At 47.2% G+C, this 16,124-nt stretch overlaps 1 protein-coding gene across 10 annotated transcripts in view; it reads right to left on the bottom strand.

Annotated features, from left to right (window-relative positions):
• INPP5B (inositol polyphosphate-5-phosphatase B) overlaps positions 1 to 16,124 on the bottom strand; it is a 47,507-nt gene that overhangs the window by 9,527 nt on the left and 21,856 nt on the right. For 8 of the 10 annotated variants that reach the window (XM_074934233.1, XM_074934232.1, XM_074934236.1 and 5 more), the window contains 8 exons: positions 8,650 to 8,743; positions 6,403 to 6,573; positions 5,539 to 5,640; positions 5,019 to 5,133; positions 4,154 to 4,270; positions 3,110 to 3,297; positions 1,590 to 1,701; positions 409 to 518 (listed from right to left, as the gene is read on the bottom strand). In XM_074934233.1, coding sequence (XP_074790334.1) covers positions 409 to 518; positions 1,590 to 1,701; positions 3,110 to 3,297; positions 4,154 to 4,270; positions 5,019 to 5,133; positions 5,539 to 5,640; positions 6,403 to 6,573; positions 8,650 to 8,743 — 1,009 coding nt within the window. Of the gene's footprint in view, positions 1 to 408; positions 519 to 1,589; positions 1,702 to 3,109; positions 3,298 to 4,153; positions 4,271 to 5,018; positions 5,134 to 5,538; positions 5,641 to 6,402; positions 6,574 to 7,733; positions 7,912 to 8,649; positions 8,744 to 13,783; positions 13,882 to 16,124 lie in introns of those variants that run through there. The other 2 variants (XM_074934238.1, XM_074934239.1) reach the window with 2 other exon arrangements.

Raw genomic sequence — 16,124 nt, 5'->3', positions numbered from 1 at the left:
CAAGTGAAAGAGAGAGCAAGAGGCTATGCTGAGCTGTGTAAGCTATGAAGCATGACCGCAAGCTCCAACTGGTAGCCATGGGCAGCCAAAAGGAACTGCGAGATGATGGGGAGGCCCCTACTCTTTATACCCTCAGCTGTAAGCACCAGGACACTCGGGGTGCGTAAGCCACCCCAATGGGTATTGCTGACCAGAAGTCTCCAGCCCAAGTGCGCTGAGTATACACACACACCAAAAGTGGAATATAAATCTGTACAAACATTTGAAAAAAAATCAGAAATTCTTTAACTTCCTCAGGTCTATTAGGTCTAAAAGGTCTTGTAGACTTGTTTTTCCTGCCTTAAACAATACATACAGGAGCTAAGGGACATGAATGACATGACAGCTGAGGTTGTACCCATGGCATACCTAGTGTCCCAGTCATCACAGCCAGTGTCATACTTGTAGGTTGGCTGGAAGGTAATCTCTCCCTCTGTAAAGCCATCAAAGACAGCCTTCTCGTCCATCTGCTTCTTCAACTAGTAGGGAAAAAAGCCAAACAGATAAAAACTTAGATTGTTTAAACAAGTCCTTCTGGAGTCCCGAGTAGGGAAAAAGGGCACCATATTCTGGGAAATTGATAAAAGTGTGTGCATGCCTACGCACAGACACACACGTCCCCCATCCGTGCACACACAATCTAATATTTGTGCTGCCACTTCCGAAGGAAATCTCCATAGACACAGGAATGGAAATGTTTCTAATGTTAGAACTTTTGAAGTGTGATAACAGTATTTTATGCAGAGTCTTACATTTCCTGGCCAGGAGGGACTATTACAACTATCTAGTCTGACCTCCTGTGTAACACAGGCCAGAGAGAATTTTCACCCATGGATTACTGTATCAAGCCCATTGTGAAAATGCATATACACACACAAATGTCTTGTGGATTCACTTCTCGTAGGCCTCACAGTAGTACTAGGAGATTAGCATTTCACAACTTATATTTTTTCCAGGTGGGAGACGGAACCCAGGTATTCATGGGCACAGTCACACCTACACCCACCCTTCATAGAGGAGGGGCTGGGCAACCACAATAACCTTCATGATAACCACACTGGACAAGCAAATCAAGGGAAGTGTAACTGGATTAGCTGAGTAGCTTTCACACTCCCCAGGGCAATACCTCCTAACTCTCTGAGCAGCCCTTATATCCAATACCTCAGAGGGCTGACTTCCTCCTGCCAGGCTGTGGTGTCCTGCCCCACAACCAGCTATTAAGGAGGTAGATGGATGATGACCTGGTGTACAAAGTGCATACTGATGCCAACTGAGCCATGGGAGGGACCACTGCTCCTGGCTCAAACTCTTATGTGCCGGGACAGCAGCCATTTCAGATCATTCCATGGACATCAAACAAACCAACCCAACAGCAGCTTCTAATGCATGTTGGTGCTGCGAACCCTGATAGCCAGGGTTAGCTATGCTGTCAGTGTGCAGGTGATTTTCAGAGCAAATGAGAGTTTCATAAGCCTCCCACTAAAGAGGAGTCAGTTTCCTAGGAGAATGGGATGTGGGCCCACCTGTCCTCTGGAAGGACACGTCTGTACCTGGTCATGTTGATAAAGAGCTTGAAAATCCTCCTTTTCAATGTGCATCTTCATCGTTTCCACCTCCAGCTGCTCTATCCTGTAATTAAGGTCCCCAAGCCACAGGATGATACTGTAAGGACAGCACACAAGGGTGAAATCCCCGTTTGACAGAGTCAGTTACTGTAGTCTCTACAAGCAGCCAGAAGGGCTTCTTGGTCTCTTACAGGTGTGCCCTGCCTGCTGTGTCCCCATGCAGCATCCTGTATCTCACCCCGCTGACAGTGCTCAGAACCAGGCAGCCTCAGCCAAATGTGAAGGGGAAGCCTGATGAAACCACACCTTCCTTTCTGCACTCACCTGTTTAGGAACCAGCTAATCCCAAGCAGTTCTGTAGCATCTCCGTGCAAGCAGGGCTACATGAATGTCCAGCTCTGTCTGCAGCCTGCAGGCAGGCTTAATTACTAACACGGCCATGATACAAGCACATAAAGGAAACTCAGAGCTCCTGAAGAAAACATGCCCCCATATTACTGGGCAATTTGGCAAGGCACAGTGCCCAGTAAACTAATGTGTCTGCAGCGCCCAAGAGCCAATCCGGCACGTTAGCTTCATCTTCACTCCCTGGAATGGGGCATTTAATCAGGGACAAGCTTCCCAAGGTTCACTAGTATAAAGGAAAGAAGTAGGGGGCTAGGTCTGCCAGGCCACTATTAGCAGGGACACAGCAACAGCATCCTGACTGTATCTGCAGGCTTCCTGCCCAGCCAGTCCCACCGCCCAACTCCCACCGTCCGGCTCCTGTTGAACCAGGAGGCCGAGAAATCTGAATTTTTATCCCCTTTAACATTCCAATGCAATTTAGTTTATCCGTATTTGGAAAAGGGTCATGTGTGCATGTGATACTGTAAAGGACTGCGAGCCAGGTGGCCCAAATACTATTCTCAGCTCTTCCACAGACTCATTGTGTGACCTTGGACAAGTCACTGTTGTCCTGTGCCTCAGCTTCCTCCACTTGTAAAATGAGGGTAATGATTCCGACCTACCCTCACAAAGTGCTATCATAGCTATGGAAGGAAAGCCCTACATGAATGCTAAGTATTTATTACAAGACAGACAATGCACTAGGCAAGATATTTACTTACAATTTACTTTTGGGATCGATCTAAAAGAGACAGCAGCAGACAATAGCAGTCCTTAGTACTTTGATAGTACTTTTAATCTTCCAACACGCTAGAAAAAAAACCTAAGCTTCACAACCCCCTGGGGAGGTAAGTATGTGTTAGCTCCACTTTACAAATGGGGAAAGCGAGACAGTGACAGGGAGCCATTTTCAAAGCTGGGACTAGAATTGACAAGTTCCTGGCTCCATGGCCTGTGTTCAGACTGCTCGACCACACCTCTCAAGCTCCTGCGGGGGAATTGCTTACACCAGAAAGTATAGCCAGCCACCCTCATACAGCCCATCACTTGTCCCATCAAAGCCAGAGGCCAAGCAGTGAACTGTAGTGATCCAATGGATGTAGACCTTGGAAACATACTCATGTTTGCTTATAGTAAGGGGTGGCAAGTTTGGATCTGACTGGCAGAACTGCATCCGAGAGCAGATGTCTTTGAAGTCCTGGTTCCGCCGCTCGTACTCCTCTGTATGAGCTGCGAGGTGAGAGTTCACAATGCATACGCTGGTGTTGTGGAACTTGAACCGTATAGCAACTCCACCTTTGTTACCCTAGTAGGCAGGAAGAGAGACTGGTTGTGAGTTTTCCTGGGACCGTAGGTGAACTGATGGCTAAACTGGGGTAACAGTAGTGGACAAGTCAGAGGATTTTGGCACAGTCAGTCTGGCTCCAGGGGAAAGAGAAAAGCTCAAACCCCTAAGCAGAATATTACACAAACCTCAGAGAGTGAGCCAGCCCATGCCCTTCCATCACTGTGGGAGGGTCAGCAAGTATTAGCATAGTACATCATGAAAACAGCAGCAAAGCAGAGCAGGAGGGTGCATGGAATTCAATTTGCAATTCAGGACACGGCTCATATGAGAGCAGATTATACCATTAAGAATAAGCTGGTTGGCTGCTTTGGCAAGTAATTAAAACTGCCAAGTAACAAACTGGTTCTTTCAACACAAGCCATAAAGAATATTTTGTAAGATGACAAGGCAGCTTTGGGCCATGCTCAGAACTTCCCTCACCATGAAGCATCTGGGGGATTACTGGAGGGTAGGTTCCAAGGGTAAAGAGGTGGTCCACGTGATCTTCAAAAAGCTCATGAAATCTACCGGAGGAGAACTGAACTCTGTTCTTCTGAGCAGATGCATACAGCCCGGCCCGGTTTCCATGCCAATTTCAAACTCTCTTGAGAGTCAGTCCAGCACGACATGCAATCAGGCACGTACCAAAGGTGAGATTCTGTGTCACTCTTTCATGCCCTGGGAGCACCTTGTGTCTCCCTGAGAGACAGCTGCATCCAGGCCTCCTTTAGCTGCAGGAACAGTCATGGTGACTCAGGGCCAGGGGAACAGGCTACTCAGGGCCCTCCCAAAGACAACCTCCCACCACCTGCCCATGCACACACTGCATTCCTACCATTCTCCCCATGATTCCAGTTCCCACTGTCTCGGCTTCCACCTCAGAGATGTTCAGAGCATGGTCTGCCTTCACGTACAACAGCAGCATTATCCCAACAAGTCGTACAAGCTTAACCTGAAAGAGAAAGCCAATGGCATACCAATAGCCAGGACTGTTTCTCAGGGGAAAACCTTACCCCACCCTGTTGTGAGCTTGAAGTACAAACAACCAAAAATATTAATGCTTCAACACTCTTCTTCTAGGGAGCCACCCACCTGACACATGGCACACACAGAGGTAGGTGCTCCAACAGCACAACATGGGACAGAGTAACTGGCCCTACTCAGGGCAAGTGGCTCAATACCCCAGTCACTGCCTGAGGGAGAGGCAGCCCCGAGAAGGTACATGCCTGGATCAGAGGTGAGAAGAAAAAGCCAAAGCAAGGATTTTAAGGAGCAGGTACCAAACCTCAAACAAAATTAAAGCAAAAGTCCTACTACAGGACAGTTCATTGCTTGGTGCTGCTGCTGAGCACGGGTCAGCAAGTGCCAAGATACTTTCTATCCATTCATCTCAGCAGAGCAGGGAGCTCTACTTGCCTGGTTGCTCTGTTATGCCCCTCTCTAACCCACAGCGTGAGGCACAAATGTCCTTAGCTCTCACTACTATTGCTTATGGGAACGTTCTCAGGAGCGTGTGACCATGTCTGGGAGCCTTGCACAGAAGTGCTATATACCACCCACATTGAGCATAGCTGGCCTGGCAAAAACCTACAGGAGACAGACACAATGGAGACAAACGAGGGGAAAGCAAACACGAGAAGATGCCTGACTGGAAACTGGTTTGTGTTTCAAAACTAACTTCACCCCCAAGCCACATGTACCTTTGCGTATTTGGCATCTGGGTGAAGACTATCAGTTACAGCTTTGAACCATTCTTCCTCCTTTGGTGTGTCATTGAAAAAGAAGGCTTCTTTACTCAGATCGAGCTCCTGGAAGCTGTAACAGAGGGAGGAACATACGGATGCATTCACTTTACTTGTTTTAACTCTCCCTGCCTTTTCTGCTGGGGAAGAGATACATTTAGTGCACAAAGTATAAATTGATTTTGGAACTGGAATTCTAATCCAGTTATGCTGATTTTAGCAGTGCATTAAGTGCAAAAGTAAATTATCATTAGTATTAAATTGACTTAACCGCAGTGTGGCATAAAAGCATCCAAAGTACATTGTGCCACTAGAGAGAACAAACACTTCTGGAATAAGAGCCACTATAGATAATACAAATGTTTTTGCTTTTAAACCCTTGTTTGCAATGCTTTGGCTGGATAGATACACACAACACATTCATCAGCAAGCTACCCAGAGATGTTTCCAGAAGGGCTAGCAGGAAAGAAATACGCACCCAACACAGTAAACATCCGGAGGCTCAACATCATGGCTCAGCCAAGGCTGGAGGCTCTCTTTGGGTGACTGGCCATTCACATTGTACGTTCCAATAAAAAACCTGCAAAGAGACTTAGGTTCAACAAAATCCTAGAGCTGCAATCCAAGCCTGTGATAGCAACTTTCCTGCAGCATTTGACAGAGTGTATCTACTTTACAAAAGAACTACAAGCAGGGTTGTGTGGGAATAGTTTGGGACAATTTTCTCACTTGTTCTTTTATTCACAAAGGGCTTGTTTTAAAAGATTTAAACCAAACTCAAGTTTTCAATATAAACATCATCTTTTATACAAACAGTCTCCCAGAAACCATTACAGAGATAAATAACAAACAGAAGCAAGGGAGAGACAAGAGTCCGAGGCAAAGGGAGATGCAGCATTTTCAGGTGAGTTCTGAAAAGAGACAAGAAATGAATAAGATGTACAAAAAAGGCCGTTTGCTTAAGCAGGGGCTGTTCATGTGACCGCATGCTTCTCTGCAACTGTGTAAATGGAGGAGAGATGCAGAAAGGCTGTTCCAGATGGCAGGGGCTAAAGTCTATTTTCCTCCAAAATTTCCCCTTGCTGGGGATTTCAGGTGAAATTACAAATGTATGAGAGGTTTCAGAGTAGCAGCCGTGTTAGTCTGTATCTGCAAAAAGACAAGGAGTACTTGTGGCACCTTAGAGACTAACAAATTTATTTGAGCATAAGCTTTTGTGACCGACAGCTCACTTCTTGTTAGTCTCTAAGGTGCCACAAGTACTCCTTTTCCTTTTTAAATGTATGAGATTTACTTATTTTGCAATTATGCCTAAAGTTGTACTCCCAAGGACAGTTGTTACCTGAAATTCTGGAGGTAGGTGTAGGAATCCTCTTTCAGTTCCAGTTGAGATTTAACTATATTATCTCTTAGCCCAAATTTCTGCTCTGATAAGATACAAGCCTTGCCTGAAACCATCATGCTAGAGGATCGCACCATCTCACTGGTTACATCCATCTCGGATTTACTCTGTCTGAAAGCAGAAACAGAAAGCAAAACAAGACACTGATACACTGTGTGTGTGTCAGAGAGCAAGCTCAACAAAACACAATTTAGGTGTGAAAAAACCAATCCCCATCGTGCAAAGGAGAGATAATTTCTACTACTGAAAACCTGTTTCACAGTGACAGAACAAGGCTGAAATGAGGATTTCTCAAGAGGACTCCGATCTTTTGTACACAAGTGTTCTACCAGTTTAACCAAAGGGATTTAAAAGCTGAGTTCATTAAATCAGTGCAGCCTGTGTGTCTAGGCGAGGCCTCACTCACCCTGTCTCTGATGGAATTTAAATGGTATCCCCGCTTACTGGGGTGGGGAGGTGAAACTCTCTCCCCAGCTGCCTGCCTCCACCCAGCTCTCCCCACCTTAACGAGAGAATGGAAAGCTGTTCATTCCGTCAAGGCCAGTCCCTGCACAGGACCCTCCCTGTCCTCTCTGTGTGGTGGTGGGGAAGGGGGGAGATTATTTAGTACTGTATGGTTTTCATATTATGTATTTAATAATGTTTTAGTAGATGGGATGTTATATAGCAGCAATCTGGGAGGTCAGAGAAGTGGGAATGCCCTATAGACTAAAATTACTATTATTCCCTATTAAAAAAACAAGATGGGTGAGGTCATATCTTTTATTGAACCAAGCTCTATTACCTCACCCCCTTGTCTAGGGTTGCCAACTTTCTAATCCCACAAAACCAAACACCCTAGCCATGCCCCTTCCCAGAGGCCACGCCCCCTGCCTTCCCCCTTCCCCTGCGCCTCCTTCACTACATTCCCCCTCCCTCGGTAGCTCGCTCTCCCCCACCCTCATTCACTTTCACTGGGCTGGGGCAGGGGGTTGGGGTGCGGGAGGAGGTAAGGGCTCTGTCTGGGGATGCAGGCTCTGGGGTGCGGCCAGGGACGAGCGGTTTGGGGTGCAGAAGGGGACTCCAGGCTAGGGCAGAGGGGTTCAGAGTGTGAGAGAGGGCTCTGGGCTGGGGCAGGAGTGCCGGGGGGTGAGGGCTCTGTCTGGGGGTACAGGCTCTGGTGTAGGGCCAGGGATGAGGGGTTTGGGGTGCAGGAGGGGGCTCTGGGTTTGGGCAGGGGAGCTCAGGGCTAGGGCAGGGTGTTGGGGGTCAGGGCTGGGGCACGGACTTACCTCCGGCAGCTCCTGGTCAGTGGTGCGGCGGGGAGGCAAAGGCAGGCTTGCTGCCTGTCCTAGCACTGCAGACCGCGCTGCGCCCTGGAAGCGGACAGCAGGTCCGGCTCCAGGCAGAGGCACAGCGGGTGGCTCTGCACGCTGCTCGCACCCGCAGCTCCCATTGGCCGCGGGTCCCGGCCAATGGCAGTGCGCAGCCGGTGCTCAGGGCGGGGGCAGCGCATGGAGTCCTGTCCCGTCTCCACTCCCCCCACCCCCGCCTAGGAGCCGGACCGGCTGCATCCGTGGTGCAGCCGGTGCCAGTCAGGACAGGTAGGGACTAGCCTGCCTTAGCTTCACAGCACCACCCACCAGACTTTTAACGGCCCAATCGGCGGTGCTGACTGGAGCCACCAGGGTCCCTTTTCGACTGGGTGCTCAGGTCGAAAACCGGACGCCTGGTCACCCTACCCGGGTCTCGCTAACGTCTGGGACGACAAAGCTACAGCAACGCGGCACACTGTTTGCTCTCTTGCTTTGCAAATGCAGGCTGGCCAACAGGTGGCGCTGGTGTGTACCACATGGCCACCTCTATGCACAATAGCTTCTTAGGTCAGCCACATGAAAACCAGGAAGTCAAGGCAGAAAGTTTTACTGTGTCTTCCTCCTCCAGGGACACATGAACTATCAGCAGTTTGCACCGCTCAGAACTATTCTGGACACGCTATAAATAACTGCAGACTTCCCCCATCCTGTCTGGCACGATGCATCATTTGCCACCAGTGTGCAGTGATGCTCTCTGGAGGGTGACAGTAGCTAAATACCCAAATACACAAAGCCACCAATGCCATTCTTCATTAGAACTTACAAGCACAGGTGCCATGCACAACAGATCTCGCAGTCTCCTTTGACAAGGAGGATTTAAGATATACTGTACCTAGGGGTAGCTTTATCATCGCTGTTATGGCTCCAGCTATGATTAACTATGATATTTTTTTCATTCTGTTTGATGTCTTCAGACCCAACAACTCCTAAAAGAAAAAGAAAAACTTTACACAGAACAAGGGAACATGCCATACAATGCTTACACGCTGAGATAAATACAAGGAAAATATGTATGCCAAGTGTTTTCCCATGTTCCCAGAAAAAGAAAACAGGCTCTTATTTTAAGTGTGTTGCATTCCTCATGGGATAAGAAGGTTAAAAGGGTCTTTCCAAATACTGGCTATAATCCCACAAGCACAGTTCAGTGCTCCTAAGGAAAGAAAAAAAATACAGGAACATTTTGTTCGAGGATTTTAAGAATATGTACACAAATTACTGTACCAGGAAAAAAACCAAACCCATTTGATACAGATGGGAGTTACAGACTAAAATATGGATTTTGTATTATAATAACTGGGAAGGAACCAATGGGAAAAGTAACATTTATCTGCTTGAAAAACTCAGAACAGTGACATTTAAAAAAAAAAAAAAAGAGACTCCTACCCAGAGTACTAAAAACTGCTTTTCCTATTGCACATGCGGGGGTGGGGGCACAGCGGGGGCCCAGGCCAGCCCCCACAGCAGACAGGGAGGGAGCACCACCCAGCTCTGCTCCTGGCCCCGCACCTGAGGCCTCGGCTGCCAGCCCTGGGGCTCCGCTCCCAGCCCGGTCTGCTGGCCCCAAGCCTTGGGCTCCAGTTCCCGGCCCTGTGCCCAGGGCCCCAGCTATTTGCCTCAGCTCAGCTCCCGGCCCTGCCCCTAGGTGTGACCCCAGTCATCCCCCTTACCCCTGTTCATGTCCCCACCTACCAGATCCGCAGTCCCACTCCCGGCCCCGGCTCGGCAGTGGGGGTGGGGGTCACACAAGGTAAAAAGTTTGGGGACCACTGCAGTACAGAGAAAAACTGCTCGAGCTCCTTGTTTAAAACTCCTACAAGGAAATCAGACCACACAACTGGCCTGTTTATAACAATCAGATGGTGCAGAAAAGGAACCTTGAGGAGCTGATAACTGATGCACCTTTGCTCTCATTGGTACCAATTTGTTTCCTCCTGAGCAAGTGCCTCGTCACTAGCTTGCTCTGTCACAGGGCTACCCATTATCTCTAGGTCCCAATATAAGGCCTCTGCACTCCCAACATTGCCCAATCCCTCCTTCAGAACATACATGCATAATGAGCCTTTGCCAAGTCCAAAGCCAGGAAAGAAATAGAGAGAAAGGAAAGAGAAACACACATCTCACTTCCAGGGCTTCCATGTGTCTGCTGAAATATCCATAACAAAGAGCAACTCACTAGTCACATTAGTCTGTCCCCACCCTGATCCAGCTGAGTGCAGAGTCCTTGGTGGAAAGCCAGCCCCACTTCAGCATAAGCAACATGATAAGTGCCAGATCTCAGCCTTGATACAAGGTGCACTTCTCAATAAAGTACCAGCCACTGTGCAAATTTAACTCATACACTAAACAAATCATTGTTTTGCAGTAGATCATTTTGCGGTCCTCTCCAGTGACCAAGTTCCATACCTACAGGTGTCAAAATAACTATTTAATTGTGGGGCTGAGTTTTTTTCTGTTTGTTTTTTTACTGCAGATACACAAATATCTTGATATTTTGACATAGGCCCACATGACATTCTCATAAGCAAACTAGGGAAGTTATTACAAGGTGGGTGCACAACGGGTTGAAAACCCATACTCAAAGAGTAGTTATTAATGTTTCATTGTCAGACTGGGGGGGACTTTAGTGGGGTACCCCAAGGGTCTGCCCTGCGTTCCATACTATTCAACATTTTTATTAATAACTTGGAAAAAAGGAATGGAAAGTATCCTTAAAAATTGTGGATAACACCTAGCTGGGAGCAGTTGCAAGCTCTCTGTAGGATACTATTAGAATTCAAAATGACCTTGACAAATCGGAGAATTGGTCTGAAATCAACAAGATGAAACTCAATAAAGACAAGTGCAAAATACTACACTTCAGTTGGAAAAATCAAATCCATAACTACAAAATGGGAAATAACTGGGTTAGGCAGTAGTATTGCTGAAAAGGATTTGTGGGGTTACAGGGGATGACAAATTGATTATAAACCAACAGTATTAGGCAGTTACAAAAAGAGACTTAATATCATCCTGAGGTGTGTTAACAAGAGTGGTCATCTGTAAAACACAGGAGGTCATTGTTCCGCTCTACTCAGCACTGATGAGGCCTCAGCTGGAGGCCTCAATTGTGTTCAGTTTTGGGTACGACACTTTATGATAGATGTGGACAAACAGGAGAGAGTCTGGAGAAGAGCTATGAAAATGAGAAAAGGTTAAAAAACCTGACCTCTGAGGAACGGATTAAAAAACTGGGCATGTTTAGTCTTTAGTAAAGAAGACTAAGGAAGGACCTGTTAACAGTCTTCAAATATGTTACGGGGTTATAAAGAGAATGGGGATCAACTGTCCCTGTCTACTGAAGGTAGGACAAGAAGTAATATGCAGCAAGGGAGATTTAGGACACTTACAGGAAAAACTTTCTAACTATGAAGGATAGTTAAGTACTGGAATAGGATTTCAAGGGAGGTTAAGGTTTCTAAGAACAGTTTAGACAAACACCTCTCAGGAATGGTCTAGGTTTACTTGGTCCTGCCTCCGGACAGGGGGCTAGACTAGATGACCTCTTGAGGGCCCTTTCAGCCCGACATTTCTATGACTCTATGAAACAGCAGTTTCCAGCTTACTCCGCCTAGTACACAAATCTACAGATACTGAAGAGAATTTGTTTCTGAGATTACAAATCTAACAAATGAAGCTGGACAGAACAGTTCTGTTCACTGAAACACCAAGCTGAGCTCTTCTGTACTGCAATGACGAGACAGCAAAGCTGAAGATTTTATCACTTCTACCAAATTCTCTCTAGGCCAGCAGTTGAAACTAGATACAGAATTTTTAACATACTTTACCCGGAGATTCAGACTAGAAACAGTTGTTCCCTCAGCTTGGAAAACTTCCTTCTGCCCATAGAAGGAGAATAAAAACTTCACAGGAGGATTTATTGGAGGTTGATTCTAAGAGCATGAGGATCAAAACTCATTATAGCTCACAAATCCAAAGTAGGGTTGGAACTGAGGTCACTGCTCCTGGAAGCAGCAATGGATTGAGATGGACAAATACTAGTGCTTCTTTCTTGTCTATGTCTGCACTAACAAGGAGGTGTCTGGCTCCAGATGTGATGTAACCAATTCCAGCTTTCCCTGGGGGTTCACCCAGCTGGTACACGGATCGTGTTTCCTGAGCAGGCATTTGAATGTGCTTGTGTAGAAATTCCCACAAGTTTAAGAAGAAATTGGAATTGAAACTAAAAATAGCACCAGAAGACAGGAGACCTGTCATATAGAAACAGTCGCTTTTTACACAGCAGACCCAAGCCAATTCCGCCACGCAAATCACTGGTGCTGTTTTGCAGCAATAGAAATTTCTGCTTCCATGGAGTCTCAACCACAAGCATTCATCCACAAAGCTCCAACCTCAGGGCACGTCTACACTTACAGGGCTGCAGCGGTGGAGCTACACCAGTACGGCTGCGCCACTGCAGCACATGTGGTGAAGACGCTCTATGCCGATGGAAGAGTGTTCTCCCACTGGCATAACCCACCCCCCCCCCCCCGCAAGTGGCATAAGCAAGGCTACGATTTTGTCATTGACATTTTTTGTAAAAGTCAGGGACAGGTCACAGGCAATTAAAAAAAAGTGACGGAAGCCGTGACCTGTCCCTGACTTTTACTAAAAATATCCATGACAAAAAGTGGGAGGGAGGAGGGTTCAGCACCCTGCCCTGCTGTGGCTGGGAGCTGTGGCCCCTGACCCATGGCTGGGAGGGACCCCCGCCTGTGGCAGCTGGGGAGCTCCAGGGGTCCCCATCACCCGTGGGGACTGGGGAGCTCTGGGGAATTCCCCCCACACGCATGACGGCTGGGGAGCTGTGGGGGACCCCTGCCACTCCAGGCAGCAGGGGGTACCCCATAGTTTCTGGCTACCAGGGAAGGTGGGGGTAGCCTGCAGCTCCCAGTCGCTGCAGGCTGAAGTCACAGAGGTCTGAAGAAGTCCTGGATTCCATGACTTCTGCGACCTCCATGACCAAATCGTAGCCTTAGGCATAAGCTATGTCAGCGGGAGAGCTACATCTCCCACCAACATAGCACTGTGCACACGACTGCTTATGTCAGCGTAATTTATGTCAGTCAGGGCGGTGGAATATTCACAGCCCTGAGCCACATACATTTTGCAGACATAGGCAGTAATGTAGACATAGGCTCAGGTGAGCAGGCTAAAGCAACGAGTACTTCCAATCTCTATTCTGCTGCCCTTGTTTACCTGAAATAAAGTAAGCCTTCCTTTGAATGCTGGGCTCTAATCCAGAAAAAAGGAATTCCTGAGATGTGGCATAAAACTGCCACTTCTGTACCGGCCTCTGAGATTGTGAGTAGACACGGGAATTGAACAGCTGCTACCTTTCCCCCATAAATTGATGAACTTCACTGAGGAGCAAGGTGATCACTCACTCTCTCTAAACACAACCATGCCCAGAGTCTTATGGCAGGAATGCCAAAAACCACGTTGGGACCCATGAAGATGGAAGCCATATCAGCACCACTGTTCTGCTGAGCAAGGCTGAGTTCCTTGATATCAGCTCCCGTTTTGAAGAGTGCTTTTATATTTACAGAGAGAGCTGTGCAAACGCCAAGGCTTCTGAGGGAGTGGAGTCCGCTGCACACTACAGCAGCTTGGAGTAGGGGGCTGTTTTCCTTTATCCACCTCCAGTGGATTCTTCCTCGTTAGGCCACATGCCAAACCAGACAGGCAAAGGGGACTGGCATAGCAACTATTTTATCAGGAAATTATTGCGACGTATAGACCCAGAATGATAATTAGCAGCTTGCCCAGGGGGCACCTCCCTCATCGGTTTTGCCTCAAATCAGACCAACCTAGATCCATGGTGCACGGGATTTTTTAAACACAATCCAAGGCATTTTATCACATTTGAAGCTAGACAGAAAACACTGGTGCATCTGCTGCAAGGAGCCCAGGAACAATCCTGCACTTGCCTCTGGGGTGGAAGTAGATGGAGCCAAAAGATCCCAAAATCTAATGTGCTAAGGAGCCACACAGATCTCCTCATTAAGCAGGTGTGATTATTCTCTCCACATGGGTTCTGAATATACAGGAAACAAAAAAAGGCAAGTCAAATTTTGGGGCCTGCCAAACCTGCCGGAGGCTTTTTAACCATTATAAAGCCAAAGCAGAGCGAGATAGATCTAGAGGCTGCAGCATCACATTACACTGAACAAACAAGATACACTTCAGTCTTGAAATAAGTTGAAATACTAATGAAAATTAATTCATTGCTTCCAAACATCCCGTCCCAACCTGCAGCAACTCTGCACCGTCTCAGGGGTAGTGCTACGAACGTTCTCTGCAAGCATTAGCGTAGTCATTAAGCAATCAGGTGTTGCCTGGGACTCCGCAAGTATTCTGGGTTAGGCCCTGAAATCCATCCCAAGAGGGGCTCAAGAGTCAGCCTGGGCTTACATCCCTAGAGGGCAATCGTCTCTACCCAACTGTCACTGTCATCCTCAGGCTGGGAAAGACACAACTTGCAGAGTTGCCCAAACAGAGTCCACCCCACCTGCCAGCAGGTGAAACAGCATTAATGCCACAAATGACAAAAGAGCTGGCAGCCTGAACTCACAGGTGCATGGTGAATGCTGCTTACAGGGCTGCTATATGAAATGGATAAGGGGCCAGGAGATGGTAGCGGAGGTTGAAAACGTCAAGGAAGTCACTTACGGTAGCCTGTATTATTATTATTATCCTTCCTGATATCAGCGTATGAGGATCTCCTGAGTGAGTGAGCAACCTGTGTGCACAGAACGCCATACAGGGGTAAAAAGTATGAGAAATATAATTTAGAAGCTGCTTCTCCCTCCCATCCTAAGTCCATCCTTGTCAGAGAGGAGAACAACCTTGGACTGGCCCCAAGTTGTTGGAAAAGGGGCATGAACCAAATTACCTACTTAATGGACCTTTCAACCTGTAACTTCTGTAACCAAAAGGCAGAAAGAGCCTCTATCCTTGGGAACTTTGTTTCCTTTCATCAAATCAATTTAGTGTGTGTGACACTACACCCGATATTCTTAATAGAGATGTTATTATTATATAAGTATGGCATAACTGTGATGTATTTTATGCAAGACAGGTCATGTGAGATAGCATCGAAAAGGTGATGATCTACTGAATATGATTATCCTATTTGTATCATTTTGGTATCTGAAGTTAGGAATATTGTCTATTTATCTATTACAAATGTGTTTTACACCTGGGGAATGCATTAGGGAGAACACTAGGTCTTAGAAGAAGCTAATCTCCCACCGGGGAGCCTTCCTGAGGAGGCTACAATTAGCTTCTGAGTCATGGCTGCTGTGACCCTACAGGGACATATGACCAAGTCACCTGGTGCTGGACTCCATCTTGGAATACCAGTGTTTTTCCACTGACCAGGCGTGGGAACCAAGCTGGGAGACAATGGGTTCCCGCCATATGCAAAAGCTATCTAAGGCAGGGGAGTGACATCATTGTGGTTCTTCACTGACTCCCCACCCAAAGAGACTCTTGGAAACACCCGAGGAACAAGGACTGGACTGGGGGAGAAGGGATGGACCGAGGCTAGAGGGATTTCTAGCCTGTGAAAGGAATATCTGGGGTTTTTAAGCTTCAAGCAAGGACAGCTGGCCCCTTAAGAATCCCTGTAAATGGCTTAAATCATCATTTAGGGTGAGAAGTTGCTATGCATACCCAATCTCTTTAGTATATTAAGTTTAGATTGTGTTTTTGTTTATTTGCTAAGTAATCTGCTTTGGTCTGTTTGCTATCTCTTATAATCACTTAAAATGTCTCTTTTGTAATTAATAAACTTATTTTTGCTTTGTCTAAAAGCAGTGTGTGGGAATTATAACTGGAGGCAGAAAGCTGTGTATATTCCTCTCCACATTGACGGAGGGGGCGAATTTCATGAGCTTACGCTGTACAGATCTCTGTGCAGCGCAAGATGGTATAATTTTGGGTTTACCCCCCAGAGGGGGTGTGTGCACTTGAGTAACTGGACAGTTCCTTAGATGAAGCTTTCCCATGCAGAGCTGATCACAGCTGTATGTTTCTGCAGCTGGGTGTCCCCCTACCTGTATGTGTGCTGGTGAAGGTGCAGACGGGAGTGGACTTGGCAGGGGTTCACAGTAGTACAGTGTAAAGGGAACCCAGGCTGGCGAGTCAGTCAGGCTCAGTGGTACCCCAGTTACAGATGGCACCCCGGGGGTAACCCGTCACCATATGCTTGGCCAGATAGATTTTTTTAAGTCCAGCTAAGGATGGTTCTAGGTAGATGGGGCAAGA

This window comes from Natator depressus, chromosome 19 (assembly GCF_965152275.1).
Source record: "Natator depressus isolate rNatDep1 chromosome 19, rNatDep2.hap1, whole genome shotgun sequence".
Classification (NCBI taxonomy): Eukaryota; Metazoa; Chordata; order Testudines; family Cheloniidae; genus Natator; species Natator depressus.
The sequence above is the reverse complement of the archived record's forward strand: the minus strand, read 5'-3'. Positions and strand labels throughout refer to the sequence as shown.